The sequence below is a fragment of the Lemur catta genome, chromosome 6, assembly GCF_020740605.2.
Source record: "Lemur catta isolate mLemCat1 chromosome 6, mLemCat1.pri, whole genome shotgun sequence".
Lineage (NCBI taxonomy): Eukaryota > Metazoa > Chordata > Mammalia > Primates > Lemuridae > Lemur > Lemur catta.
This window is the reverse complement of record NC_059133.1, coordinates 14,850,991-14,878,639: the sequence shown is the minus strand read 5'-3', so window position 1 is coordinate 14,878,639 and position 27,649 is coordinate 14,850,991. Positions and strand designations below refer to the sequence as shown.

The following is a 27,649-nucleotide window of genomic DNA, read 5'->3' as shown; positions in this document are numbered from 1 at the left end:
AATGGTTGGGCAGGTGAAGGGGAGGAAGAAAAAAAGCAATGAGGTCCAGGACTTTGGCTGTGAGCAACGTGATTGGCGCTGGGTGTGGCAGCTGGATCATGAGTAGATCAGCCAGAATGGAAGATGCAAGGACAGGAAAGGCCTCAGGTGAAACTAGTGAAAGCACTGACGTGCTGTGACAGCACTTGAAACTTGGAGGATGACTTACCTCTTTTAATCTGTCCCTTCATTTGGAGTCCTCTTCTCAATAAGGAACACTCTTATTAGCTCCAGCATAGCCTCACGGGCAATATGATCCCACCATTCCGTATCCCCAAAGGACCTGAGCAGGTGATTGTAGATTGTTTCTCTAAGAAGGGAGGCAATTTTCCCCAGCACTTCATGTCTCTTCATGTCATCGTTATGGTCCCAGCTATACATGTTTATGAGAAGCCAGTTTAAGCAGGGACCACTTCCAGGGACCATCTGCCAGATGCAGACCTCTGAACCTGTCCTGCTGGTCAGCACCAGAGAGGCATGAACCCACAACCGTGCCTCTTTGGTGCTGACCAGCAGGACAGGTTCAGAGGTCTGTCTAGCTTTCTGCTTTGCACACGTGCTTTTGTCTGGGCTCCAAAGCCTGATGGCTGAAGCTTCTGGAATGCCCTAGGCACTGCTGAATCAGATGTTTTTCAGCTTCAGCGATTCACAAATTCCAATCTGCAGAACATTCTTAAGCTAGCTATTTTTCGGAGTCCCTTTTCTCCAGCTGCTTCCAAAATGAACTGTTCCCCCACCCTCGGTTTTGCCGACAGTGAGGTGTTCCTCTGGAAGTCCAATTTTGGCCTATACCTGTGTCATCACTCTGCTCTGGGCTTTGAAGACATGGTGATGCCCTGATTTTTGTGTAATGGGAGTTCCCGTTTCAGTACCTGTCCCCTGGCAGGTCCATGCAGCCCAGCCTGGTACCCTGTGTTTCCACGTGGCTCCAAGCAGGTAGCTTCGAGCTCCCAGTCCTCTAGAAGCAGGGTCCCCTGAGGCACAACAGCACAGGAAAGAGCATGTGAAGGCCTGCTGGAATGTGTGTATGCACAGCTTTGGACAGGAGGTACCCAGCCGCTGAAGGCTTGCTGTCCCTTCTACTGAGTTCTGAGCCACTGCATGTCAGGATGGAAAAAAGACTAAGTCCTCCATCCCATCCCACTGTAGAGGAGTTAAGAAACCAAATCAGTCTATTAATTCCATCTGCTGAGATTTGATCTTTGAGAACTTGACACCAATGGGGTATTAGGAGCTGTTTTCTCCATGTGTGTCTGCAGAATGCATTGACTTGGACAGTGGTCTTCAGACCAGATGATCTCTGTTCAGCTCTTGCAGGAAAATGCTATTTACATGAACAGGGATGGCGACAGGCTGGGGCTTATGATCAAAGAGAATGAGCTGCAGAAGTTTCACCCCAGATGCCCAGTAGAGCCACTAACAGCTTGGGCTTGGAAGTCAGTCACCCAGGCCCATATAGGAATCCAGCTCCACATTTAACTGTTGGGCGACTTGGGTAAGTTACTGCCCTTTTCCAAAACTGTCTCCTCCTCTGTAAACGGATATAAGGGACTTTGAGGAGCCTTCAAAAAGATGATGTATGTACAGAGTAGGCACACACACTGCTGATCAGTAAGCACTTGGTTAATATTAACAATAATTATTTTAATCTTTATGCTGGGAGCTCCCCATGGGAAGCAAAAATAAGCTGTGACAGAAACATTACTAAGTGTTCATCTGATTCCATTTTACTTTCCACATTTTGAATACTGTAGACTTCAGAAAGATCCATGAATTTCGGTTGGGGTCAGGTGACAGTTCTGGCCAGTGGCAGGTGGGCACAAATGACATACACCAATTCCAGGGCTGATCTTTAAGAGCTTCTGACTTGTGCTGTCTCCCTCATTTGCACAGCCAGAAATGAAGAACCCCGAGATGGCAGAAGCACAGGACAAAAGCAGCTCAGATCTCCACGTGCCTACTTGGAGGCAGCATGAAAGGAGAACTGCCCAACCTGCATCGGACGTGGTAAGAATAAGAAATCATTGTTTACTATATTGAGCCCCTGACATTTCAGGGTTTATTTGTTACTTCAGCATAACATGGCCTGTCCAGACTGATTCACAAATGAAAATTAGCACAGGGAGTGGACGGGGAACCAGCTGGTCAAGACACAGTGGATATTCCCAGTTGGGCAGAGATGGGCAGTGTACATTTTTAATCAGGAGGAAAATAACTGTCACAATTTACAACCAAATTGTTTGCAAATTTCCCTCACAGTCTCCTTCTGGAACCAAACAGTTGTGCAAGCACAAGGCAGGGATTGTGATGCAAAACCCTTTGTCTGCACTTTCTGGTCTTCACAGAGCATCACTGCTGTTCCACTTCCATGCCCCAAACTTTGCATGATTCTGTGAATTAAAAACATCCTCTCCATAAATTTCAATAAGTTGGCAATGAATTTCTGCAGTGGGAACATATTCTCATTTAAAATTGCATATCACAGCATGTGTCTCGTCTGGGGACCACCTGTTGAAGGAAGCAGCCATTGGTACACAAAGTCATAAGTGATCACAGCCAGTCCATGTTAGAATGTGGCCACACATGTTTAACCAAACACCACACTCCCTGGACCACGGTTGTCCTGTGCCAGTGGACCAGAAATTAACTCTGTAAAGCTCTGTTTTGAAGAACCCAGGGCCTTTTTATACACTGTACCTTCCGCCTGGAATGCTCACTCTTCATACGGCTGGTTCTTCATTGTCAGACCTCTGCCCAAAGGTCACCTCTTCAGAGACACCACACCTCACTGCCTGGTGACCCATCAACAGTTGGCAACATGTCAACGTTGCCACTCCAGTCACCCCCATTTCCTCAGTACCCTTCATATTTCACATAAGGTCCAGCCTCTAGGCCAGGCACATGCCATTCTCTCTACCTAGATGCAGAATTATTCACGTCTTTCCAAAGAGCCTCACTTTAAGCAAACTTTCTCTTAGTCTCTTACTCTACAAATGACTGCCATTTGCTACTGGCAACCAGGACTGTAGCAAGAATTAAGAGCCTAGAGGCCAGGCAGATTGCCTTTTAATGTCCTATTCTAAAAGTCAGTGAATATTGCCCTTTAAAAAAAGGTCTATTGTTTCCTATTCCATTGAGTTTTACACTCAAAGTAACTTCATAGCATTTCTTTCATTCATTCTTCATAGTGCTGTTAAGAGTTGAGTAAGAAAGCAATTACTATACCCATCAGATAGATAAGAAAACTGAGACCCAAAGAGGTGTAGCAATTTGACTCAATAGCAATTATCAAATAAATACTAGAATTGGAATTCCTTCTCTCTCAGCCCAGCTTGAGGGGCACCAACATGTTCTAATTTGGCAGGTCCCAATTATAAGTATCCATTCCCAAACCCCCTACCGTACCCAACACCTGTTCAATTTGGCCAATTAAGCCCCATCAGATTAGGTTACAAGATAAAACAGTCTGCCCAGGTAAATTTTGAATTTCAGATGATTTTTTAGTATGACTCAAATATTGCCTGGGACATACTCATACTAAAAAAATAATCCATTGTTTATCTGAACAATGGATTATTATTATCTATTCAAATTTAACCGTGCATCCTATAGTTTTATTTGCTAAGTGTGACAATGCTACAACAGATGTTCTTCCAGTAGATCAGAATAGTGGCGCAATTTGTAATTTCTTTGGAAAGTCAGAGTTTTCTTGCTATAGTACTACTACAGTACTACTATAGTACTACTATTCAATGCAGAGCATGACTCTCTAATGTTTGACAGTAGGGTAGGGCTTGGTGTCCTTTGACATTATGGCCAAGACCCAGGAACTCTTCAATCTTACCCTAGTATGCATCCCTCTTTCCAAGAGCTGTCCAGAGGGTCTGATGCACAAGAAACAATAGCAAAATGGGACTCAAAATGCTATTTTATTATAGGCAGAGTAGTGGCCTTCCCCATTAGGAAATAACGGCCCATTGATCTTAGATTCCCTTTAATCTCAATCAGATTAACAGTCTGTCTGCCTTTGGGACAGTGGAGAGGGCCCCAGAGGGGGCCAGGCAGCGGAAGCTGGAGTATGGGGAGAGAGCGAGGCTGAGTGTTAGCGTTTGATGAGGTCTCCAGTCCAGACTGAAGGAACTTGGTCAGTAGTCTCTTCTGGAAACCAGAACTGAGAACATGTAAATTTGGAAGCTATGGGGTAAACCAAAGTGGATCCCACCAACAGGGAGGAAAACACCAAGCTAGGAAGGGAGAAGAAGAAAGCTGGTGTCCAAAGAGGAGCAGAAAAGAGGGTACCCAGGCCTCTTGGATTCCACTTCTCCAGTTCTTGGTTCCAGCTGCATTGAAAGTTGCATTTCATCTTTTGAGAACTTTGAATAATTTCCCCCTTGTGTTTAAGCTAGCTTGGGTAGTCTCTGCCACTTACACCCATTCTGTCACTTACTTGACTAAGAAAACCCACCAAATAAAGAAGCAAGGTCTCTGTTCAGCTCAGTTCATTGCAATTTATTTAATTTAAAAATAAAAACAGAAACAAAAACCAAAATGAAAACAAAAATCAGTTTCCAATGAAAATACAAACACTTTGGGTGGTTATCCAGCTTTTTTTTTCCCTGTAGGCTGTTCTGGGCTCAAACCAATCAAATGAGTGAAAATCAATTTTGACTGGAGCCATAAAGCATGTTGCACCAATTAAATTACACCAATATATTATTATAATACCTTTGAAATGCCTTTCAGACCAATAAATAAAAAAAGACAAATTCAAATAAAAAAGTCAACTTTGTATTACCAAAAACAAAAAATAGAAATTAAATAAAAGTCACAACACGGATTTAAAAAAAAAAAAAAAAAAAAAAACAATGTGCAGTCAAGTTTCTCTTTCTTTTTTTTTTTTCTTCTAGGAATGATACCATGCCAGTAAATCCCTACAGAACATTTCCAGTTTGGCAACAAGCAGTCAGTCGATCATTCACATTTGTACTCAAGACAGCAGGCCTGGGCAAAATTTGCCTGAATTTCACCCTGAAAAGTGCCCCCCCCATCATCTGAAGAAGCAGCACCTGGTAACAGGGATGGAAATTCAGAGGGTACTTAGCATTGTCATTTCGCCTGGGGTCTTGAAGCACTTCCTGAAAACTGATCGTGCCTTGAAATTCACCTGTAAAAAGAAGTATAATTCTACCCCTTTGGCAGATGTGTAAACTAAGACGCAGAAAGGCCCACCGAAGCAAGGAAGAGGACCAGCTGACGTCGAATCTCCTGCTTTGTCCACCAGGCCATACAAGTGTCTCTCACTTGTAATTCCATGGAAGCAGATAACTGGGATTGGCCGGTAGGGATGATAGGACTTAATTATGAAGCAGGGGAGCTGCTTTCAGGGCTTTTCCCTCTATTGCAAGTTTTTCCTTGAAAGGACAGTCAACATCACATCTAGAAGCAGAGGATGTCAGCAGAGTGTCAGAACTGAGCAGGGCCTCAGAGACCAGCTGATCCACCCCTCCATGCCTCACTGAAGGCTCCCAAACAATGCAGGTGCCAAAGGCCACCTGAGACTTAACTCAGCCTCTGTCTCTGAGGGGAGGACTTTCTCTGCCACAATCCACTGTCTAAGTTAATTGACAAAAGAGAACATACAAGTGTTTGGGGGCAGGGAGAAGGAAGTAGAATGATTTTCCTTAATAGTATCATGTTTTCCTAACAATTAGAATAATGGAAAATACTAAACAGACTCAGTCACTGGCAAAAGGAAAGAACACATCAACCAGTAGGCAGGTGTTGGACCTAAGTCAGACTGACAGCTACTGACGTGGCCAGCTGCCACACATGAGGGGCCAGCAGCGTGGCAGTATAGGCTGTTCAGGAAAGATTGCATAAAATGAGGCAAGGGGTAGGGAGCTCAGAGCTTGCAGGCTGCCCTCCATGCACCCACACCCCTTACACACAGTTTGCTATCTACAGATTTTATTTTATTTTTTTCCCTTTTAACCTCTAGTGGAGTTCAGGAAGGAGGTGGAATTGAATGAAAGGAAGCTGAGCAGCTTCCCATAATACACTGCTCAGCTCAACCTGAAGGAATGCACAAGCCAAAACACCAGCGCCGGTGTCAAGGGCAGAAACAGAGCTGCCTCCTTAAGGAGAGGGCGATATCATTCAGTTAACATTCTTAGTGCTGCAAGGTGAATCCTTCCTTTCTCATCTCCCTAGGAACTACTGTTGGTTGGTTTTTCCAAAGATAACCCCAAGACCATTCGTCTATCTATCTATGTGGCTCTCAGAGGTTGCCACTTTGAAATAAGCATTTCAATTTGCCTAGGCCATTGGAATCTGAACCATCCCAACGAGACCAGTGATTCCAAGCCTAGTCTCCTGAAGGTGTCCCACTGTGGGGATGACATCTTGTCACCTGTAATCTGGGTATTTAGAAATTACATACCTAGTTTTTTTTTACTTAAGATAAGAATCCTGCCACACCTCTTTTCCACCTCCTCCAAAACCATCTGGATGAATTCTAAGGAAATGTTCCCTCTCCCATATGCTTCATCCCAACCCACTCTACTCTTTCCACACCTTATTCATTTAAATGAATGGGACTTTCCTTTTCCCCAAAGCCCACGAGTTCATGTCAAAGTTCAAAACCATAACACAGAATCCTGGATTAGGGGAGGTGGGGGAGCACCTTCTCTTTGACTTCCCTTTCCTCATCCTAATATCCCGCCTACACACTAACTCCCAAGAAGCAACCTGTCCACCTTTGAGGATTCTACACTAGGTGGACAGAGAAACCATTTGCTATTAGTGAACAGGGCAATGGTTGAGTTAGGCAATCCTTTGGAGACTGTGGACAGTGTCACATCCAATCCAAAGCCATTTATGCAGGTGAGAACCCAAGAGGGAGCATTCCAGTTAATATTGAGACACTAAAGACACCAACTTCCATTCATCTGTGCAAAGACCACGGAGGGTCTTGTGTTCTATCACAGACAATAGTTTTGACCTCTGACACCATCAACTCTTCCCCGTCCACCCTGGACAGGTTGTGATGAAGAGCAAGGCAGTCATCAGGAAGGAGGAGACAAACAGCAAGGCGTCGAAAAATCCCCATGCCTGACTCTATGTCCTTAGCAGATTTCAGAGCATTCTCTCTCTGACCAATGCCCTGCCTTCCATTCAAGGTGGAGTAACAAATTAAGAAATGCCTCACCAGTGGCACGAAAGAGTTAACACAGATCCCACAGGATGCTTTAACCTACTTCCCAGGGCTTAGCCAGGTCAACGATGACAAGTACATGGCATTAGTGCTACTGCCTCCCTTCCCATTCCCATGGCAGCCATTGCTAGTCAATCACAGCACTCCTTCCCGAGGACCCTGGGCTACTCAAACCCACACAACCGCCAGCCACTATCAATTGATCATCGATTCAAGCTCAGGTTGCTAAAATCTCCTTGTCAGCCCATGCAGTCAGACCAAGCTTGTTAACATGAAGAGAAAAGGAGCAAGCTCTTTGGGCAACCCCAAAGCAGATGGCCCCAGTCTCTCCTGCCCCTCCTCCAGAAGCATCTGGAGGATGTCTAGGGAAATGCTCTCTCCCCCGTATGCTTCCTCACCACCAGGTGCTGGTCAACACCACCTTCCCTGGACAGCTGCTCCTTTAGGAGGTGCCATAAGGCAAATGCCAATTAGGATCCAAATTCTGACTGGCAGTGGGTTGAACTGGCAGAGGGCCCTCTTCTCCCTGTTCGGCGCTGGCTCAAGGCTGCAAGTGAGATGGTGCCAATCCTTTTTCAGTCTATTATCACAGCCAGCAAAGAAGTAACCAGCCTGTGAGCCCAGTCTTGCTCCCCTTCCTCCCCGGTACCCCCCGCTGCCCGCTGCACCCTGGCATGCTAGTTGAGCTTGCTGCAGATCTCCAGCGCTTGCTTGTAGACCTGAGTCACGTCATCCATGTCCGTGAGGAGGGAGAAGCTGCTGTCTGCCAGCCGGTTCCGGTACCGCTTCAGGTACTGGGGCCGGGGCCGGTTCTGGAGCCCCTCAAAGTCCTGGATCTGGAGGAAGTTTTCGGCGGAGACGCAGCTGCGGATGCGCTGGCGGGCAGGACGGTTCTCCTGCATATCCAGCAAGTCGAAAGAGTCGCTGGACAGGACGCTGTCGTCGCTGATGACGCTGGAAGGACGGCTGTAGCTCCGGGAGAGGCCCTCGGCGGGGACGCCGGGCTCTGACAAGGATTCCAGTGTGGGCATTTCGGGGCTGACGAGGGCCGGGTCCGTGGCGCCCACTGAGTACTTGCTGCTGTGTTTGAGGATGCCCTTCCTCCGGCAGGAGAGGCCGTGGGAAGCCACCCTGGCTGGGTCCGGGGGGCTGGGAGAAGGGAGGCCGCTGCCCATCACGTCGTTACCGTCCAACAGCTCCGAGGACTCGCTGCGCTCCGGGGACGAGTAGTAACCCGATTCTCTCTGCTGGGTCTTTTTCAAGATGCCCTTCTTGGGCATCGTGGCCGACTGTTTGGGGCTGAGTTTCCCCGGCACCTCTGCCTCGGGGGAGCTTGGGAGGGGAACGCCAGTCCGGCACAAGTCCTGCTCCAGCTTGAACGCAGCGGGTAGGGCAGGCCCGACGACGCCTTCGATGAAGCCGGTGCTGTGGGAGCGATGCTCGCTGTTGCTTCGCTTCTTCAGGATGCCCTTGGGCCTCTTGGAGCCCACCTTGGACGGGCTTTCGGGCACCGAGTCCTGGCTGGACTGGGCAAAGTCGTTCTCCTTCTTGGACTTCTTCAGCGACCGCTGCCGCTCCAGCATGACCTCAGAGGCCCCGGGTTTGGCCAGACCCTTCATTTTGGCTTCGGCCTCAGCCTGCAGCCCCGTGGAACGGTGGTGCCAGTCGATGATCCGAGCCAGGAGTGGGGACTCGGAGTCGTGGAGGGCGTCACAGTCACAGACGCTACTCTTGTAGCCCCAGTTCACCCACCAGTGGTTGGCGATGTCCTCAACGGTGGCCCGGCGATCAGGGTTCACCATCAGCATCCACCGAATGAGTCCTCGAGCATCTGGGGAACAAGAGACAAAAAGAACCAGGCATTCATTCTGTGGGGGCTTTCAGCTTTGTGATGGGGGTGACCCTCCAGACGCAGCTAAAGGAACACATTCACTTTAGGAAAAATCCATTTGGAGCCCTGGTCCAGCCACACTAAGCAGCAGGAAGCCAAAGCCTTTCAGACTGTACATTCAGGACTTGGAACCACAGGCCTGTGCACCATCTCCTCTCCTGGCATGTTTTCCCACGTGAGTAGAGCAATGTCATGGAGCTACTGAGCTTTCTGTCATCTCGGATCTTTATAAAATGTGGGAGGCCAGGTAACCAAGAAAGAATCCAGACCCAACTCCATACCAGTTCCTTTGGTGGGTGTCATTTTGCCAAAAGGAAAACAGGTGTAGATCACCATGGGTCTCTTTATTCCTCCACAGGTAGCCTTGTACAAACATGCAGTGCTTGAGGTCCCTGGGAAAGTGGGTCTACAGAGAGAGGATGAAGTGGAGCACTTACCTGGCACACCTGGGCAGTGAGAGTGGCTGTCTCCAAAGCTGGCCTCACGCCAAGGTCTTTGCCAGGCTCTGAGACCCACACCCAGTGAGCTCACCTCCTCTCCTCTCTGACATAAGCTGGATCTTACCGAGCTGTCAGACCAGAGAGCTGATCTCTATCTGCCACCTCTTCACGGCCTGTCTGAAAAATTCCACTTGCAAATTTCTGCTTCCTGAGAATTAGGGGAAAGCCCCAAAGGGATGTTGAGGAGGCCAGAGGAACCAATTAACTCTCAAAGCTTATAAACTGACTTTTAGGATCAAATTGTTCTTCCCCAAATTGGGATGAATTATATCCTGGGAAGCTGCCCCTCTGCTCAGCTGCTTATGTGGGCTAATGAGTAGCTGGCAAAGGCCTGGCAATGGGGAACGGGGTGAGCTTCACCCCTGAAAAGTAACAAGATGATCATTTAGTCACTCAATAAATATTCCTTGAACCCTACAATGTGTCAGGAATTGCATTGGCAGCAGCTAGCTGGCAAGGCAAATAAGACCACCACAGGGGTCACCTTAAAATTTCCCAAAAAGAATATGCTGGCTTATTGGAAAAAAATATATATAGATAGATGCACATCTATATGTATATATACACACACATATACAACAGTTATCCTCATCCACAGATTCTATATTTGCATATTTGCCTACTCACTAAAATTTATTTGTAACCCCAAAATCAATACTCTCAGCTCTTTTGCAGTCATTTTCGTCCATGCACAGAGCAGCAAAAAATTTGAGTCACCCCAACGTGCACGTGTATTCACAGCTGAGGTCAAACAAAGCAACACTCTGCTTTCTTGCTCTCGTATGATAACGTGTCCTTTTCTCAGTCTATTTAGCGCCATGTTTTTCATGTTTTTGGACTTTTTTTGATGATTCCACTATTTATTCCACTCCCCAAAGAGTGCTGAAGCACAGTCTAGTGTTCCTAAACACAAGAGGGCTATGATGTGCCTTATGGAGAAGATGTGTGTGTTACAGCTAGCTTTGTTCAGGCATGAGCTACAGTGCTGTTGGCCATTGAGTTTGATGTTAATGAATCAACAATATATATTACATAAGGTGTCTTTAAACAGAAACACACATAAAACAACATTATATATTGATCAGTTGACAAAAGTATTGTGACCAGAGGCTCTGAGGAACCTAACCCTGTATTTTCCCTAGGAGAAATGGTTCAGTATTCACTAATTCAGTATTTGCAGCAACTTTATAGAACAAAACTACAGCAAATAATGAGAATCAACTGTGTATGTATGTATATGCACATACAGATAATATGTATATAAATGAAGTGCCTGTGTTAACTTCATTTGTTAACAAAAATGACCAAAGATGGCCACCTGTCCACACCCTCTGTCCAAGATAATACTCCCCATCAAGAGATGGAGCTCATGACCTTGGTTGCTTTGGACAACAGAATATGGCAGAAGTGACAGTATCTATCTTGCAAGCACAGATACATTAAGAAAGCCTGGTGGCTTCTTCTCCTCCTTAGAGCCCTGGGCTGCCATGGAAGAAGTCCAGCCTCTGTCCTGGAAATAGAAGTTGTGGGGAAGCTGTGCCCACATAGAATGGCCCCAAGGTGTCCAACATTCAGCCCTCGCAGTGGCCTAGGTGCCATCTGTTGCAACTTTAACTGTAGGAGGAATTTCAAGGAAGGCCAGAAAAGCCCTTCCCAACCCACAGAATCAGAGATAAGATTTCATGGCTGTTTAAAACACTGAGTTTGTTTGGGGGAATGGATAGAGCTGTTACACAGCAGTAGATAATAAAGCAGAGGCTACCCCAGGCCCGGGGGACAGAGTAGTGACAGATGAGCAGCTGCCACCCCCTCGGCACCTGCTGTCTAGGGAGAGTGGTTTATATGTCTGTGTGGACTGAAAAGGACTTCACATAATACCTTTCCCCATATTTTAATTTATGGTGGAGAAACTAAATCCAAAGAGATTAAGTGATGCGCCCAGGTTCACGTGGCAAGCAAACTGGACTCCTAGAACACATCCTCTGAAAACTTCACTTGAAAAATTTTGAGTAAAGCAGCCTAACAAGCCAGCTTTGCCAAGGATGACAAAGCTTTGTAAGGACAAAGCAATTGAAAATCAGGAGATTCCTTACAAACATATTAAAACAAAAGCAAAAAGTGTGAGTGGTGTAAGCCAATCACTCTCCCCTTAACCTCTGACCCTCCGCAGGGCACGCACCTGAGGGCTGCGTGGGCTCCCGGTACTCTCCGCTGCTGATCTGCCGAATGAGGTTTTTGTGATCGAAACCATCGAAGGGCATCGTTCCGTAAACGAGAGTGTAAAGCAACACGCCCAGGGCCCAGCTGTCCACCTGGAGCAGAGAGACAGGACACATAGGAGCTGGGAGGCAGATGCCGGGGATGCCTTCCAAACCAGTTGCATCACAGCCTGTGAGCAGCCACCCCTGAGGCCCCCAGGAACTGAATGTAGCACCTGGTAGACAGGTTGCCACCAAAGACTGACAACTGATACCCACGCAGCTGAGGCCCGCTACCGAAGGTGGCCTTTCCACTTTGAACAGAGGCCAAAAATCCCAACCTATTAAAGAACTTTCTTAAATAGACTATCTTCTTTGATCCTCACTATAATTTTTGTGAAGCAGCTAGGGCCTGGATTATTTTCAGACCCATTTGGCAGATGAGAAAACTGAGGCTCAAGGAAGCTAAATGGTTTCTCCAGAGGCCCTGTCCCGGCAATGAAGGTAAGACTAGGATACAGGGCTCTTTACTCCTAATCCAGAAACCAATGCCCTCCTGCACTGTCTTCAAATGGATCAGGGGTTGCAAACTTAAATCTTACAAGAGTCAGGCAAACAACAGACATAAATAAAGCAAGAAAGAATCTGGGGTCCAACATGGAGTGTTGTGGGTGGAGACAAGCTGTGGAGTGCACTCAGCTGTCTTACGCAGCCAACCTCTCCTTGGCTAACTCCTGCCTTGCACTAATGTAGGCCCAGCACTGCTAGATCTTTTGGTTCTTTAAGAGAAGTCAGAAATCAGACTTGTATGTGAAATCTCCCAAACATTTTTTTTTTTTTCATAAAGACTAATGTGGCCAAATAAAGCAAGTTTGCTGGCCAGATAATAGGCTGCCAGCTTGGAACCTCAGAAACAGCCCATCCGAGATCAAAGAAGCATTCGTCGTCTACAAGAAATTAATAGTGTTGAGTTTCTCCAATTTTGTAAATCAAGTCCTATGTTCCTCCCTTGTATTCTTATTTTTAAAAAACTTTCCCCTCACTGTAATTGACACAGGGTCTTGGCATCCTTCTCTGCATCCTCCAGCCCTGCCCCCAAACACTCTCAAACAGATAAATATTTGGAAGAAAACATTTCAACACACTGAACAGCTGCTATTTAAGGATACCGAGTGGATGACTCCCTCTGTAAAGAGAACCATTTTTTTTAAAAGAGAATAATCACTCTCAAATCATTTTCAAAAGAACATTTTCACATGCACATCTTATAGCAGCCCTGAAGGCTTTAGGTATGTAGAGAAATACATTTCTCATAAATCAGAAGATACAATTAAAATGTATTTCCTTAGTCAAATATACATATGCTGTCAAAAAATATATGTGAAGAAGATATTCACTCCAAAATCAGGATTTTTGTTTGTCTGTTTTGATACAATAGGAGAGAACTGAATGTCTAAATCTAAGAACATTATTGCATAAATTATGGTATATTCATCAATAAAACTTTGTCATCAAAAATCATATTTTTACTATTAATAATAAATTTGAAGAATGTCACCATATAGTTTTAAGTTAATAAAATGTATACATATGTATGTGACACAAACATATATGTATGTACATCTTGCCTTTTATTGACTTAATTACTTTTGAGTTGATCTCAATTATTTCTGAAATGCAGAGATTTACACTGGAAAAAGTCTAAAAGAAAAGTTACAAAAATACTACGTGGCTGTCTCTCGTGGGAGGATTCCAGGTAACTTTATTTTCTCCTTTAGGCTTTTCTAGATTTTCCAAATTTATGTATTATTGCTTTTCTAACCATGTAAGGAAAAGTTTTCTTTGCTTGCTTGTTTGGGTTTTGTTTTTTAAGCATTTCCCAGATGCAGTTTTTGCCCTCCCTCCCTCCTTTCTCCCCACTCCTTCCGCCCCCCAAACACACCAGGCAACCTGCTCACCTCTGGCCCACGGTAAGGTCTCCCATTGACGATCTCAGGAGATGCATAGAGTGGGCTCCCGCAAAACGTCTGCAAGAACTTGTCCTTCTGGTACAGGTTGGACAGCCCAAAGTCAGCAATCTGCAAAGAGAAACAAGCCCCAGGGAGACGTGTTAGCTCTCCAGACTGTGTCTGCCATGGATCAGTTCACCCCACACAGCACGCAAAACGGAAATGGACTTTCTATTTTAACCTCGATTTAGACTTGCCCTGAGAGATAACATTCACAAAATTACCAACTTGGTGTTTCTGATGAACATTAAAGTATCCAACAATTAACTTAGAAATTGTCCCCCTGTGGTCTACCCACAATCGCACTGTGCCCATGGAGGTATGCGTATCACACTGTGGAAAACCCTGACCTCTGCAGCTGGTACCACCACCCTTCTATCCGCTCACACTCTGATCAGAACAGTATTGTGCCTGCCTGGTGACCCGAGATGAAACGGACTCGGAGCACTGGGTTTTGAGTCATCATGTCTCAGCCCCAACTCTGCCCCTAGCATCGGTGTGACATTGAGCAGGTCCCTTGGCAACGTTGAGCCTAAGTTTACCCACCAGAAAACGGGAATCCATGATCCTTCCCCTGTTTTAGCTACAGGATCATCATGAGAATGATATGCAAAAAATGCAATCAAGGTGAGACCATGAGTGCAAAGGTGCTTCATAACCTTCAAGTTTCATGCAAATGTTTTACCTAAGTTTGCTGCTTTCATTGCATTGCACACTCCTTGGGATCATTCTCTTCTCCTTTGGTTTCTTGAAGTGTTTTATTTATAATACTTTATGGCAGCACTTTTACATATATGTATATATAATACTTTATGGCAGCACTTATACATATATATACACATGTATATACACATATATACATACATAATATATATATTTGCCTTCCCTACCAGACTCTAGTCTCCTGAGGCAGTTGGCAGCTTCCACATCTTCCCCTTATCTTTGTATAATCCACTACTTAGCACCTGCCCACACTTGTCACTGGAAACACTTGTCACTAGACCGGGCATTATATTTTGTTTTTTTGTTTGTTTGTTTCTTTGTTTTTTGAAACAGTCTCACTCTGTCGCCCTGGATACAGTGCATTGATGTCATCTTAGCTCACTGTAACCTCAAACTCTTGGGCTCAAGCAACCCTCCTGCCTCAGCCTCCCAAGTAGCTGGGACTACAGGTGACGCCACCATGTCTGGCTAATTTTTCTATTTTTAGTAGAGACGGGGTCTTGCTCTTGCTCAGACTGGTCTCGAACTTCTGAGCCATCCTCTGCCTCAGTCTCCCAGAGTGCTAGGATTACAGGCATGGGCCATCGTGTCCAGCCTAAGGCGTAATATTTTGAAAAGCACAAGATAATGCAAAATAATAATAATAATAAACTTAGTTACCACTTATTGAACAACTTCCAATTATCAGGTACTATGCTAAACACTTTACATTCTCTAATCCTATCAAAAATCTCATTTATACCACAGTGTAAATGTACTTCATGCCACTGAACGGGACACCTAAAAATGGTCAATTTTATGTTATGGATCTTTTACCACAATTAAAAAAAAAAACATTTAACAAATGAGGAAACTGAGGTTTAGGGAGATGGGGTTACTCATCCATGGAGATGTAACTAGTTAGGAATGTAAACCCCTGTGTCTCTAAAGCTTCAAGCCACCGTGCCGCACTGCCCCTGGACCACCTGCACATTTCATTTCATTCCAGTCTGAGCCAGCCTCGCAAGCTGAGCCCCTGTAGGTCTCTGCCCTTCCCCAAGCTGATTTCCATTTGAGGCTTATAAATAGGCTGGACGATTCACATGCCCAGAGATCAGCCCAGCCCGAACGCCGCCGAGGCTCTGTTTTGAATGCAGCCCCTAGAATAAGCCTATTTTGTCAGTCGTCCCTGAATGAATGGAATGTCATTGAAAGCAGCTGGTGTACAACCGCCCTCAGAAAACGCATTCTCGGGGCTCAGATTGTACTTAATTGCCCTGAATTCCACTTTTTTATCAAGGCCCCTGACTGGCTCGCAGGAAGTTGGTTGGAAGCTTTATGAAGTGTGCCCCTTCAATCACAGAGGAATGGAATGGCTGCGCACGGGAAAATGCATTCCCTTCCCGCCCGGAGCATCTGCCACACTGGGGCAGCTTCCAAATACGCATGTGCGTGAGAGGCGCTGGCTGCCCACGGACACCTCACACTGGGAGTTCCCACTCCAAGTCCGGACAGTCCTGCCTGCTCTGTGGCCACTCTGGGGAAGTGTGTTTATGTTATGGCCCACTCCCAGCCTCACAGACTGATGCTTATCAGCCTCTCCCAGTAAAGCTGTCATTGCCGCTGACACAAGATTAATCGAAATCTAGATTAGCCCATGTTCTTGGCACTTTAACGGAAAAGCAATATTAATCAACACATACTCACTCACACACACACACACACACACACACACACACACACTCAAACCTTAGGCCGTTCAAACTTGGGCTTGATCTAAGATTTAACGCCAAATGGAGCTTATATCAACTCTTGATAAGAGGGGGAATGGCCACTGGTTCTGAAAACTCCCAGAAACCAACCTCAGTTTCCTCATCTGTACAATGGGGATAGGAAGAGTATGTACACCCACAGTGTCATGGTGAAGATTAAATGACATCAAGTATGTAAAATGCTTACAACAGCAATGGCACAGAGTTGGAACTCAGTAACTACTTGCTTCCCACCTTTAAATCCAGAGAGCTAATTAACTTCATGATACTTGAAACAGAGTTGATCCCAACACCAAGGACTTTCAACAGTGAAGAAATAGAGAAGTTTTAGATGCTGAACAATAACAGAATTAGGTAACTTTGAATCACAAAACGAAAAATTCATTCCTTTCTGGATTCTCTTTTAATCCGATTAAGTCTAGGAAAAGGTCTCAATTGGGCTGTCTTGTGTCTTTAGCACCTCTGTATTTATCAAAGAGATAATATGATAAATATGTGGGCTGGGCCCATAGCTTGTGGCAATAACCAAGTTCAAGCTACAATTTAATAACACTATTTGGTTTCCATTATATTTATCTTTGACCTTATCTTCTATTCATGGTAAGTGATACTGGTTTTCCATTTAAGGTAATTATTTAGGTCTTCCTTTTCAAACAGCTAACACTTTAAATAGTGGTTGAACTAAATAAAAATATTAAATAAGTAAAATAGCAGTGAGGACACTAGGGAAAGGCAAAATCCATGAAAAGAACGGAAGAAAACCTGAAATTTGGGAAATATTGATTTTAAACATACTAAAACAAAAATCATCACATCCCAGAATTGGTTTGATTTGGAAGAGCCCTAAGAGATGCTGATCCTGCCCCTCGCTCTACAAGCGAAGCAGCTGAAGGTTCAGGGATATCCGAAGCTTTGCTGAAGGTCACAAGGAAGAGCAACAAGTGCGTACAGGAGCACGTGGGTCTGCCCAGGCTGCACAGTCTCTCTGTAACAGAGCACCAGCTGTTTACAAAGGCTGACTCTCCAGCAAGGAGGCAGCCGGGCTTTGCTTTCAAACTGGTATTTTGCGCATGCACAGGTAAGCTTTGGAGGACGGGACCGGGCTGGCATTTTTGCTGGGTGTTCTGATGGTCCCCTGTCTGGTACTGGTTCCCAACCACCCTCTGTCCCTGCACTGGTAGGGGAGATGGACCAGAGTCCATTCAGCCTTGAAATTAAAAGAAAACTCAAGGCTCACACCCTTACTATTTGGAGTTTTTGTTCTTTTCAAGCCTTTCTAGAAGTGCGTGCCATGCTGGATGAAAATCAGAGCTGGAACGCTAAATTAGGAAGTGATTATTCACATTGCAAAAGGATTAACCTCGTTACAACACAGATGAACCTTGAAGACGTTATGCTAAGTGAAATAAGCCAGACACGAAAGGACACATATTGTATGATTCCACGTACGTGAGATCCCTGGAGTAGTCAACGTCATAGAGACAGAGAATAGAATGGTGGCTGCCAGGGGCTTGGGGCAGGGGGGGGGGGGGGGACGGTGAGTTATCGTTCAGTGGGAACCGAGTTTCAGAGCGGAAGAGGAAAACATTCCAGAGATGGTCAGTGGTGATGGTTGCACAACAATGTGAATATGTTTAACGCCGCTGAACTAATACACCTAAGACGGGTAAGTTTTATGTTACATATATTTTACCACCATAAGAAAAGGATTAACCTCAGATCACTGCTAATAATGAGCTCACCTAGTGAAAAATGAACTGTCAGCTTGCTGATATTAACCGCGAGGAAAGGATGCTGATGACAGTGATAATAACCAGCGACAGTCTGACAGTCATCTGCAGTATCTATGAGGAAGCGTGCCGCACTCCACAGATGAGAGGTTTTGTAGCCAGGAGAACCTGGGGCTAAACTTGGCCTTGTTAGGTGATTGGTGGGAAGTGCCAAGTCACTCACTTTCCTCATCTGCAAACTGGGACCTGGAATAACCCACCTCAATACACAGGTGAAGCTCCTGGAACAGTCCTGGTACCAACTGACTATAAATTACAGCCCTTAGGAAAAGGCTGATGGTTTGGCTGACGTGACCATTGTTTGCTAGGCCAAGGCAAACTTAGAACTGGAAGCACTAACAGCATCACCTGGGAGCATCTCAGAAAGCAAACAGCCAGGAGATCCTATCGCTCCTTTATAAACTAGGCATGTCCAGCGTAAGAGGCCGCATCGTGTGATGGAAAAAGTAAGGGATTCAGGGTTTGAATCCTTGAGTTCAAATTCTGACCTCATCCCTCACCAACACCTGACTTGAGGCACGCTGGTTCATTCCTCCCCAGGGACCAGCATCACCTGGGAGTGTCTCAGAAACTAAGCCTCTCAGGCCCGCCCGAGGCCTGCTGAATCGGAAACCCCAGGCTCACAAGAGCCCCTGGGGATTCACTTGCACCTTAGCCATTCTGAGCCTGCAATTCTTCAACTGTAAAATGGGGCTGGTGATAATAATGCAACCTACCTGGAAGGGCCCGTAAGAAACCAAATGAATGGATGCAAGAGAAGTGCTTACCCCATGCCTAGCGTGTTGGTGAAGGGCTGCGTTGGCTGTGAAGTGCTCCATAAAGGGGAACTATTGCTTTCAGGGGGCTGACAAAGAAATGGGCTTTCTGAGTAACTCTTTGGGAAGACAGCAATTCCATCCAGGAAGACACACTCCATAGCTCCTCTCCTGCCTTGTAGTTAACTGCTGTGGCTTCACCCATGACAGCCTCACCCATGAGTGCTCAGGAAGTGAAGGCAGGGAGTGGAACAATGAGCAGAAGTGAGTGGGGTCAGCTTTCACCTTCAGAAGATCTAAGCTCACACTGCCTCTCTAGAGAGAAAAGAAATTGCCAACTGGGAGCCACCTAGGGAAGCTCTTAAGCAAGGGTGTGTCCAGGAAGCGGCTCTCAGGCATGCTAACGAGCGGATGGTGCCAGCTCACGCACACAGCTCTGGCATCACTGCATGGCTGCTCTGGCCACCACGACTCAGGCAGCTTGGCCATCAGCCACCGTCAGCACTTGGAGAGTCTCTCCCAGGGACAGCTGTCCGAGAGCCTGCCTGCAGACAAGGTAAAGCTGACTAAAGTGAGGACCAAAATAGCACCCTCATGTGAAGCCCTCTTGGATTTAGGGCAAATTTGGGTGGTGGCAGTAGAGGATAGAATTTATCAGGTGTCTGGTCTTATAGCCATAGGTTTGTAGCCAGTCCCATCACTCATTAGCTGCAAGAGTCTCTGCATCTATAAAATGGGAGTCATCAGACGCACCCCAGTGGAGACATCCCGAGGACCAAATGCAATAAGGCTATGGGAGGTCTGGTGCAGGGCTCTGCTTCTAGCAGGGGCTCAGTAAACATTACTTTCCTTTTCTAGTCTCCAGGCCCTGTTCCTGTGCTTGCCATTCCTTCCCCTTGAGAGGCCACTGTCATGTTCCTTTCCATAAAACTCCTACCCATCCCTCAAAACCCAGTTCAATTATCACTTCTTCCATTAAGGCTTTCTGGTCCATCCAGCTGGACAGACCCACCACTTTCTGCTCAGCACTTCCACAATATATTACACAGGGCCATCTGGTCCTGCCAAAGAATAAGGATCCGGGAAGGCTTCCTAGAAGAAGAGGCATTCAAGCAGAGCCCCAAAGGAATGGCAGGCAAAAAGGAGTGGGAAAAACATTCCAGACAGAGAGAACTATGTGTGCCAAGGTCAGGAAGCCAGAAGAAACTTGGTGGATGTGAGGAATTTAAGTCCTATACCAGGGACCTTCCCTGACCACTCTAGCTAAAAGGGAAACTCCATTTTCCATTCTCACCCTCAATTACATTATGTATTTATTCATTTGTTGCTCACGTCCCCTACTGCAATTCTAAGCCCATTAGGGCAGGTACGGTATCAACTTCTTTTACCTCTGTATCCTTCTCATAGTTCAGTATTACTGCTGGCTTAACAACTGCTAGAGTCCAAGTTCCAAAAAGACAGGGATTTGGCCATTCTAGCTCACTATTAAACCCCCAACACAGGGCCAAGTACACAGAGGAAACTTAATAAATATATTGGATTGAATAAAGATTGCCCAAAGGAGAGGTTCAATTTCTCGATGAACAATCGTAGGGATGGATGAGCGGATGTAGGTATGCACGGGCAGACATACACACAAACGGATAAATGAACAAATGAACTGATTAATTAATGCATGAACACAGAGTTCTCACATTCATATCATCAAAGCCCAGAGGCCCATGACTCTTAGCTGCCCCACTTGGTCTTGTTAAGCTTCAGAGGTTTCTCTCTCATCTCGGCCCTGGCAATTCAGAGCTTCTTTTCTTATCCACGGCAGCCGCATTTCCATTGTCACAGGGGGCCACAGGCCATTTCCCCTCTGCCCCTCTACTCTGAGCCCTGGGAGCTCAGCAGATTCCCAGCCCTCTTTGGGGAGGTCGGCTGACCCTGGTGCCTGGACTTCTTCTCATTGTAAGGCGTTTGTACAGGAGCCTTCTATGGGAATTGTCGGCATTCCATTCTCCCAGAGAGTGGGATGTGACTCTGCCCCGGGTTTTATTAATTGCAAATTAATGCTATGCTGGGTGTCTATTTTAGTAGACATGCTTCCACAGCGAGCGGAATGCAACCCAAAGCAGCACATTGCTCTCATTCTTTCTGCCGACCGACTGTGTGAATATTTTTAGAAGACACACCCTCTCTCAGTGGCCAGATAAATAATTTCCAATGCCAGATGTGCTCTTCGCGAATCGACATCAGGCAAGGAAGAGGAAAGGAACTAGCTACATGGCTTTTACCAAAACTGCAGTGACATGTGACAAGTATACACCAGTAGCATTTTTATAGGCTTCTTGGGCCAAAGTCCTCCACCCTTTAAACATGAAAGATGGATCCACAGTTAGAGAGGTACCAGAGGCAGCTCCAAGAGACGCCCTTGATGCTCATGCCCCGATGGTTGGTAGCTCATCTGTCTGCAGTCCCCCAGGTCCAGACACTGATGGCCTGGGCTCTGTTGAACACAGAGGCCAGCTTGTGGCCATGTGTCTGCCTGCCTGTGTCAGCAAGTGCCCTTTCTAAATATGTTTCAGCAAAATGCTGAGTCAGGAAGAACTGAGAACATACAGCCGGAAGACAAATCAACGCCAGCTGAAACACATTTTAAAAAACATTGGAGTGGGTGAGAGAGGATGAGAAGAGAATTTGCCTGGAAGTCAAACATGTGAGTTCTAATCCTGGCTCATCGTTTCTTTATTCCAATTCAAGCAGCTCTGAAGTACCTACAGTATGTATGCCAAGCACTATAGTATAGTCTGCGGAAACGACGACACAGTCTATACGATTCACTGTGTGACCCTGGGCACATCACCTACACTTTCTGGGTCATAATCATTAAAACAAGGGGTTGGAAAATGAACCTCAAAGTTCTTTCAAGCTCTAGAATTCTCAGACCTGAGTAGGACTCCTTGAACAAGCAGAGAAGGAATTTAAAAGTTTTGATAATGGGAAGATTTGGTTTCTGTTTGGGTGTGTGTGTGTGTGTGTGTGTGTGTGTGTGTGTGTGTGTGTGTGTGTGTGTGTGTGTTGTCTCTTGGGAAATGCCAGGAGGAGAAATTCTTAAGGGAAAGACAAGGGGAAAGATACGCCCAAACATTAATTTTTATGATGTTCTGTGTTATTTCCCTACATAATGCACAGGGATCCTAAGCTGAAGGACTTGGTACAGGGGAACCCCATCGCGTGTGCAAATGAGCCATTCTTCTGGGCCTCATTGTTGCCCTGCACAATTGCTTTCAGAATTCTAACCATTCTTCTCCTCCATTGGGGAATTCTATGACTCGGTAGGAAGCTATGTGTCTTATCACTTCTGGGACTACATCATGGGACCAAGAGGTCACACTGTACCACAGAACCCAATCCCCAGGGGAGAGGCTCACATTCCAGGCCTTGTAAAGACGACATTTAATTTTGAGAGCTCTGGGGCAGGTGGCAGGAAGAATCTGGAGAGAAAGTCACTAAGGTCAATGACACAAACCCTTAGAATGTCACTCTCAAGCCAGGACCCAATTGTCCAGCCATGGCCCACCCGCCATTCCCCAGGACCCAGGCACTTTCAGAACAGCTGACTTCCGGCTCCATTCCCTCTGCAATGGCCGGACACTGAAGCAGGCTCCTGGCACAGCAATAGTCAACCACTAATTGCTTTGACTATCGTGTTGTCTAAAATCTTCACGTTTGTTTTTGACTCCCCAGAACTAGGCACAGGGCATTGCACACACTAACTGCTCAGAAGATACTGACCGAAAAAACACAAATAAACAATAATCCTCAAAGACAGGAACTGCGGGAACTGGCATCCCTACTTGACAGATGAGGAAACTAAGGCTTAAATCAGCAAGTAATTTGCCCCCAGTCCTGCAGTTGCTAACGGGCAGGGTGGCAAGTCAAAGCCAGGCTATCCAACTCCAAAGCCCCTGCTCTTAACCTTGACTCATTGGCACAGGAGTGCTTAGCAATTTATAAAACGAAACATAGAGTGCCCCTCCTTTAGTCTTCAAAGCTAGCCTGGAGGTATTACTGTTGCCCCAGTTTACAGTAGAGGAAACAGTGTTAAGTGGCTTTCCCAATGTCACACAGCTAGTAAGCCACACAGCTAGTAAGCCACACAGCTCAGAATTTTCCAACTCTACAGCCAGTGCTGCTTCTACCATGATCTAGCCACTTCGCCATAAATGGAGAGACCCTGAGATTCCACTTCAGTGTAATGATGTTTTCAGGGACATGTCACAGCCTATAGTTCCTGCAGAGAACTGCTCAGACCAACTATTTCCTCCTTACTCTATGCACTACACAGAAATATGTGACTAAGGTCAACCGCCCTGCAAGAACAAGAGGTCACTTGGACACAGCTTCCAGGGGCCTCTCAAAGGATGATGGTGACTAATGGCTGCCATCATGATCTGCAAAGAGAATCCAAACAAGGCAACTCCATCCTTCTAAGCAGGGAAATAAGTGTCCCCCTCATACAACCCTCCACTGACAGCACCACCAGCAACAAAAAGTCATTCCCATGCTTTTTCCGGGGACCAGGGATAAGCCACTAACGTCACCAGCGGCCAATTGGGAGGCTCCCGCTGGTACCGGGAGTGCTAAGACCATTTCATAATGAAACCCATGCGGTGAGCTCTGTTTATTTTGAAACTGTATTTGCTTATTTTGTAGACATGATCAAAGGGACATTTGGAGGGCTCCCCAGGAGGCACTTGAACCCTGTCGGCCAGGAGAGCTTTCTCCAGCCCCAGCGGCAGCCAGCAATAATACTCTCCGTAAAAGTAAACCCCAGCACTTGCTAGTTCCCAGAAGCAAACTCCAGCCTCACTCTGGTCCATTTCCCAGGTCCATGGCTGGCTTCAGAGGTGGGAGGGTTGAGAGGGAGAAGTGGGAGACATGGAGTGAAGAGTGACAAAAAAGTGGCCAGGGAAACAGTCCCAAAACTCTAAAATAATTTAGGGCCCTGCCAGCAAACCAAGTATAGTAACTTGAACTTGGGTTTGTGAATCAGACAGACATGGCTTCAAATCCCAGCTCAGCTACTTGCCACCACTCCACTACCTTGGGCAAGTTACTTAATTTTTCTGTGCCTCAGTTTCCCTATTTGTGAAATGATGTAAATAACAGTACCTGTCTCATAGGGTTGTCCTAAAGATTGAATGTAAATGATATAAGGCAAATATGATATAAAATACATATGAAATATGTTGGTTGTTGTATCTTTATGGTGACAATATTAGACTATGAGCTTCCTGCGGGCAGGGATTGTATCCTAGTCATCTCTTCTTAACCCAACAGGTAGAACCATCTCTGGCGTGTAGTAGGAGATCAATAAATGCTTGTCAAATTGAATTGTGTGAACTGAGAGCTCAAGCAAACAGACTTTCCCCAGCTGCCTGCTGGGGAAGGAAGTGGCTGCCTGTTTCCAGGCTGCAGCTTGGAGTGGGTTAAGCTCTACCCAGCTGCAATACCCAGGCCCTGCGTATCAATCAGCGAGGCAAGAGCTTTACCTTAATATTGCAGTTGTCATCGAGCAGTATATTTTCCAGCTTCAAGTCCCGATGGACCACACTGTTCTGAAATGAGAAGACAAGGACAGAACTGAATGGGAGCGGTGGGATGAGTGCGAGAGAAAGAGGTAGGAGGAGGGCGAGCAAAGGGAAATGTTTGACAGATTAAAGAAATGCACCAGCCCGGTGGTCTTCCCCTCCATCCTTCAGGCTGCTCTCACTGTCTTGTTGCTCCCCAGCCAGTGACCGACCAGTGACAGGAGAGCATTAGTCACTTGCTGTGTGGTTAAAGGAAAAATGACTGGAATCTCTTCTCCCCCAGAGCCTGTAAAACAGCAGGGGGATTCTTTGCTGGAATGTAATTCCACTGTGTGAAAGCAATATAATCCCAGGCAGCAGCAAATAATGTCTATGTGGGACAGGATTCCCAGGGAAGAAGCATATTTCTCTGCCGGGGTCTCAGAGTGTGGAGCTCGCTGGCCTTGCCCATCTGTCTGTCTGCCTGTCTGCCTCACCAAAATGCTGGCAAGGAATCTGGCCCATCTGTTCTGACCAAGAGACCAATCTAGACCTTCCTTGAGGATAACAGGGTATTTCCTAGGTAGCCAGTAGAGAAGATTCTGAAAGTTCCTCTCTGCTCAGCAGGGTAAAGGTCCAGTGTGAGAGCAGACCAGCAAGACCTGAGCCACCGGCCTGAGCAAAGCAGGTGGCTGCCACAACGTCTGACCTTCTCATTCAAGGGAACTCCAGCAAGGCTGGAGGCTGGCTGACCTGCAGGGACAAGCAGCCAGCCAGCTGAAAGGGGAAAAGGAGTCATTAACCCACAGGCTGGTGGTCTACACAGCAGCAACAACCGGCCTGCTCAATGCTGGTTTTAGACCCAATTATCTTTTTTGGGGGATGTGTGGTTTGGGAAGAGCAGTAGGACTATTTGGGGACAAGTGGACAAATCACAGGGAGTGTTGGATGATTTTGAACATCATTCAACACAGAGGATGTCTGCAATTGAAGCTGCTCATTTGAGCAAACCAACTGGCACGTTTACAACTGGTGCTTAATTGGTTTTTTTCCTTTTCTTCTGACTGTTTTCAGTATCTCCAAAAGCGCTGACTGCAGAGAGGGATGAAAACATGTATTTTCACCAATCTTTGTCTCATCCAGGCCTTCTAGCGGGTGTTTTGAATTCAGAAAGGCACAAAACCAAGTTGGAGGAGAGAGATGGAATAAATACAAGGTAGCTGATGTTTTTTAGTTGTAAATATCAGGAGCAGTTTTGTTTACATCAGGAATGTGGTTGCATTCCTGGTTTTCACAGTAAGATGGAATGAGTCTAATACAGCCCCATTCACACAGAATCCAAGTGCTCACACACTTCCAGTAATGAAACACTCTCTCTGCAGTGCTTTACAATGATGCCCAATGATAAAATACAAAACATTGTGCAGTTCAAATCACAAGTACCTTTTGAGTCAGCACAGAGAGGTCAAATAATGTTCACGTGGGTTAAGGGTTTTGGATTTGAATGATTGTCTTCTAATTACTTACAAAGCCACTCTCAATTAAACAGAATTTTTAACAAGCCAGAAGGCCCCGTCACAATCATTGGTATGAAAAAGTTGACTCTGTTTTGGATACCATGTTGGATTCAAGTCACATGGTCCTCAAAATAAATGATTGTTCCAAGTATAAGAGTTCTGGGGAAAGTCTGAATGAGATGAAAATCATGGCTAAAATGATTAATAACAATAATGGCTGAAACGCGGCTTGGAATTATCTGTGTACTTCACTTCCTTCTCCAGAGGCCCAGGATAGCTACCCTGTGGCTGTATTATGAGCACAACCCACTGAGCTGTGTCACAATAAAATGCATGTGCATATGGTAGCCTATTCAAGGAAAGGTACCAGGACCTTTCACCCAGTAATTCCATTTCTGGAATCTCTCAAGTAAATTATTCAAATGAGAGGAAAATATTCATGTATAAATATGTTGATTGCTATTTGTAATAACCAGAAATCAGACACAGCCTAAATGTCCAACAATCCATTACAGATAATTTTTTTTTTTTTTTTGAGACAGAGTCTCACTCTGTTGCCTGTGCTAGAGTGCCGTGGCGTCAGCCTAGCTCACAGCAACCTCAAACTCCTGGACTCAAGTGATCCTCCTGCCTCAGCCTCCTGAGTAGCTGGGACTACAGGCATGCACCACGATGCCTGGCTAATTTTTTCTATATGTTTTTAGTTGTCCGGCTAATTTCTTTCTATTTTTAGTAGAGACGGGGTCTCACTCTTGCTCAGGCTGGTCTTGAACTCCTGTCCTCGAGCGATCCTCCTGCCTCGGCCTCCCAGAGTGCTATGATTACAGGCCTGAGCCACTGCACCTGGCCAGAGAATTTTTAATAAAATACAAAAATGTTTAGATTAAAATATTAAGTGAAAAAGCAAGGACCCAAATTATATTTTAAAAAAATGCACTGTGGTACCCCAGATTGGATCCTAGAACAGAAAAAAGTCATTGGAGGAAAAACTGGTGAAATCCAAATAAAATCTGAAATTTTGTTCAAAGTAATATATGAATTAGTATCTCAGTTTTGACAAATGTACCACAATAATGCAAGATGTTAACATTTGGGTAAACCAAGTAAAGCATATATGGGAACTCTCTGTACTATGTTTGAAACTTTCTTTTACATCTAAAATTATTCAAAATAAAAGGTTAAAATAAAAAATAAATGTAAGGAGGAAGAGGAGGAAGACTGCAAGGAGATAAGCAAAAATGTTGACAGCAGGTTATCCCTGGACTCTGGACTTGTAGGAGATGGTGATTTTCTTCTTTCTAGTTTAGGAGTTCTCCGTTTATGCTACAGCAAACAGGTATCACTTTTGTAATAAGAAAAGAATGACGTGGTGCCGTGAAAACCTTCTCGGGCCGGGCCGTACCTTGTGGCAGTAGTGCACGGCGGAGACGATCTGCCGGAAGAAGTGTCTGGTCTCCCGCTCGCTGAGGCGTCTGCGCTCGCTGATGTAGTCGTACAGCTCCCCTTTGCTCGCGTACTCCATGATGATCACAATCTTATCTTTGTTCTCGAACACTGCAGGGGGGAACAGCAATAAACAAATGCCCTGTATGTCCAACAAGCTCACTTATGACTACAGAGAGTCCGAGAGAGGACAACGGAGATGTCACTGAGCAGAGGGCAAACTGCCACCAACCGACTGACCCGTTAGGACACAAATCGGCCC

At 45.8% G+C, this 27,649-nt stretch overlaps 1 protein-coding gene across 1 annotated transcript in view; it reads right to left on the bottom strand.

Moving 5' to 3' along the window:
* Nucleotides 1-4,533: 4,533 nt before the first annotated feature.
* Nucleotides 4,534-27,649, bottom strand: part of NUAK1 (NUAK family kinase 1) — a 71,306-nt gene continuing 48,190 nt past the window's right edge. The window contains exons 3-7 of the mRNA XM_045553051.1: nucleotides 27,347-27,498; nucleotides 24,410-24,475; nucleotides 13,800-13,919; nucleotides 11,823-11,955; nucleotides 4,534-9,083 (exon numbers count right to left, since the gene is read on the bottom strand). Coding sequence (XP_045409007.1) covers nucleotides 7,930-9,083; nucleotides 11,823-11,955; nucleotides 13,800-13,919; nucleotides 24,410-24,475; nucleotides 27,347-27,498 — 1,625 coding nt within the window. The 3' untranslated portion in view covers nucleotides 4,534-7,929. The remainder of the gene's footprint in view (nucleotides 9,084-11,822; nucleotides 11,956-13,799; nucleotides 13,920-24,409; nucleotides 24,476-27,346; nucleotides 27,499-27,649) is intronic.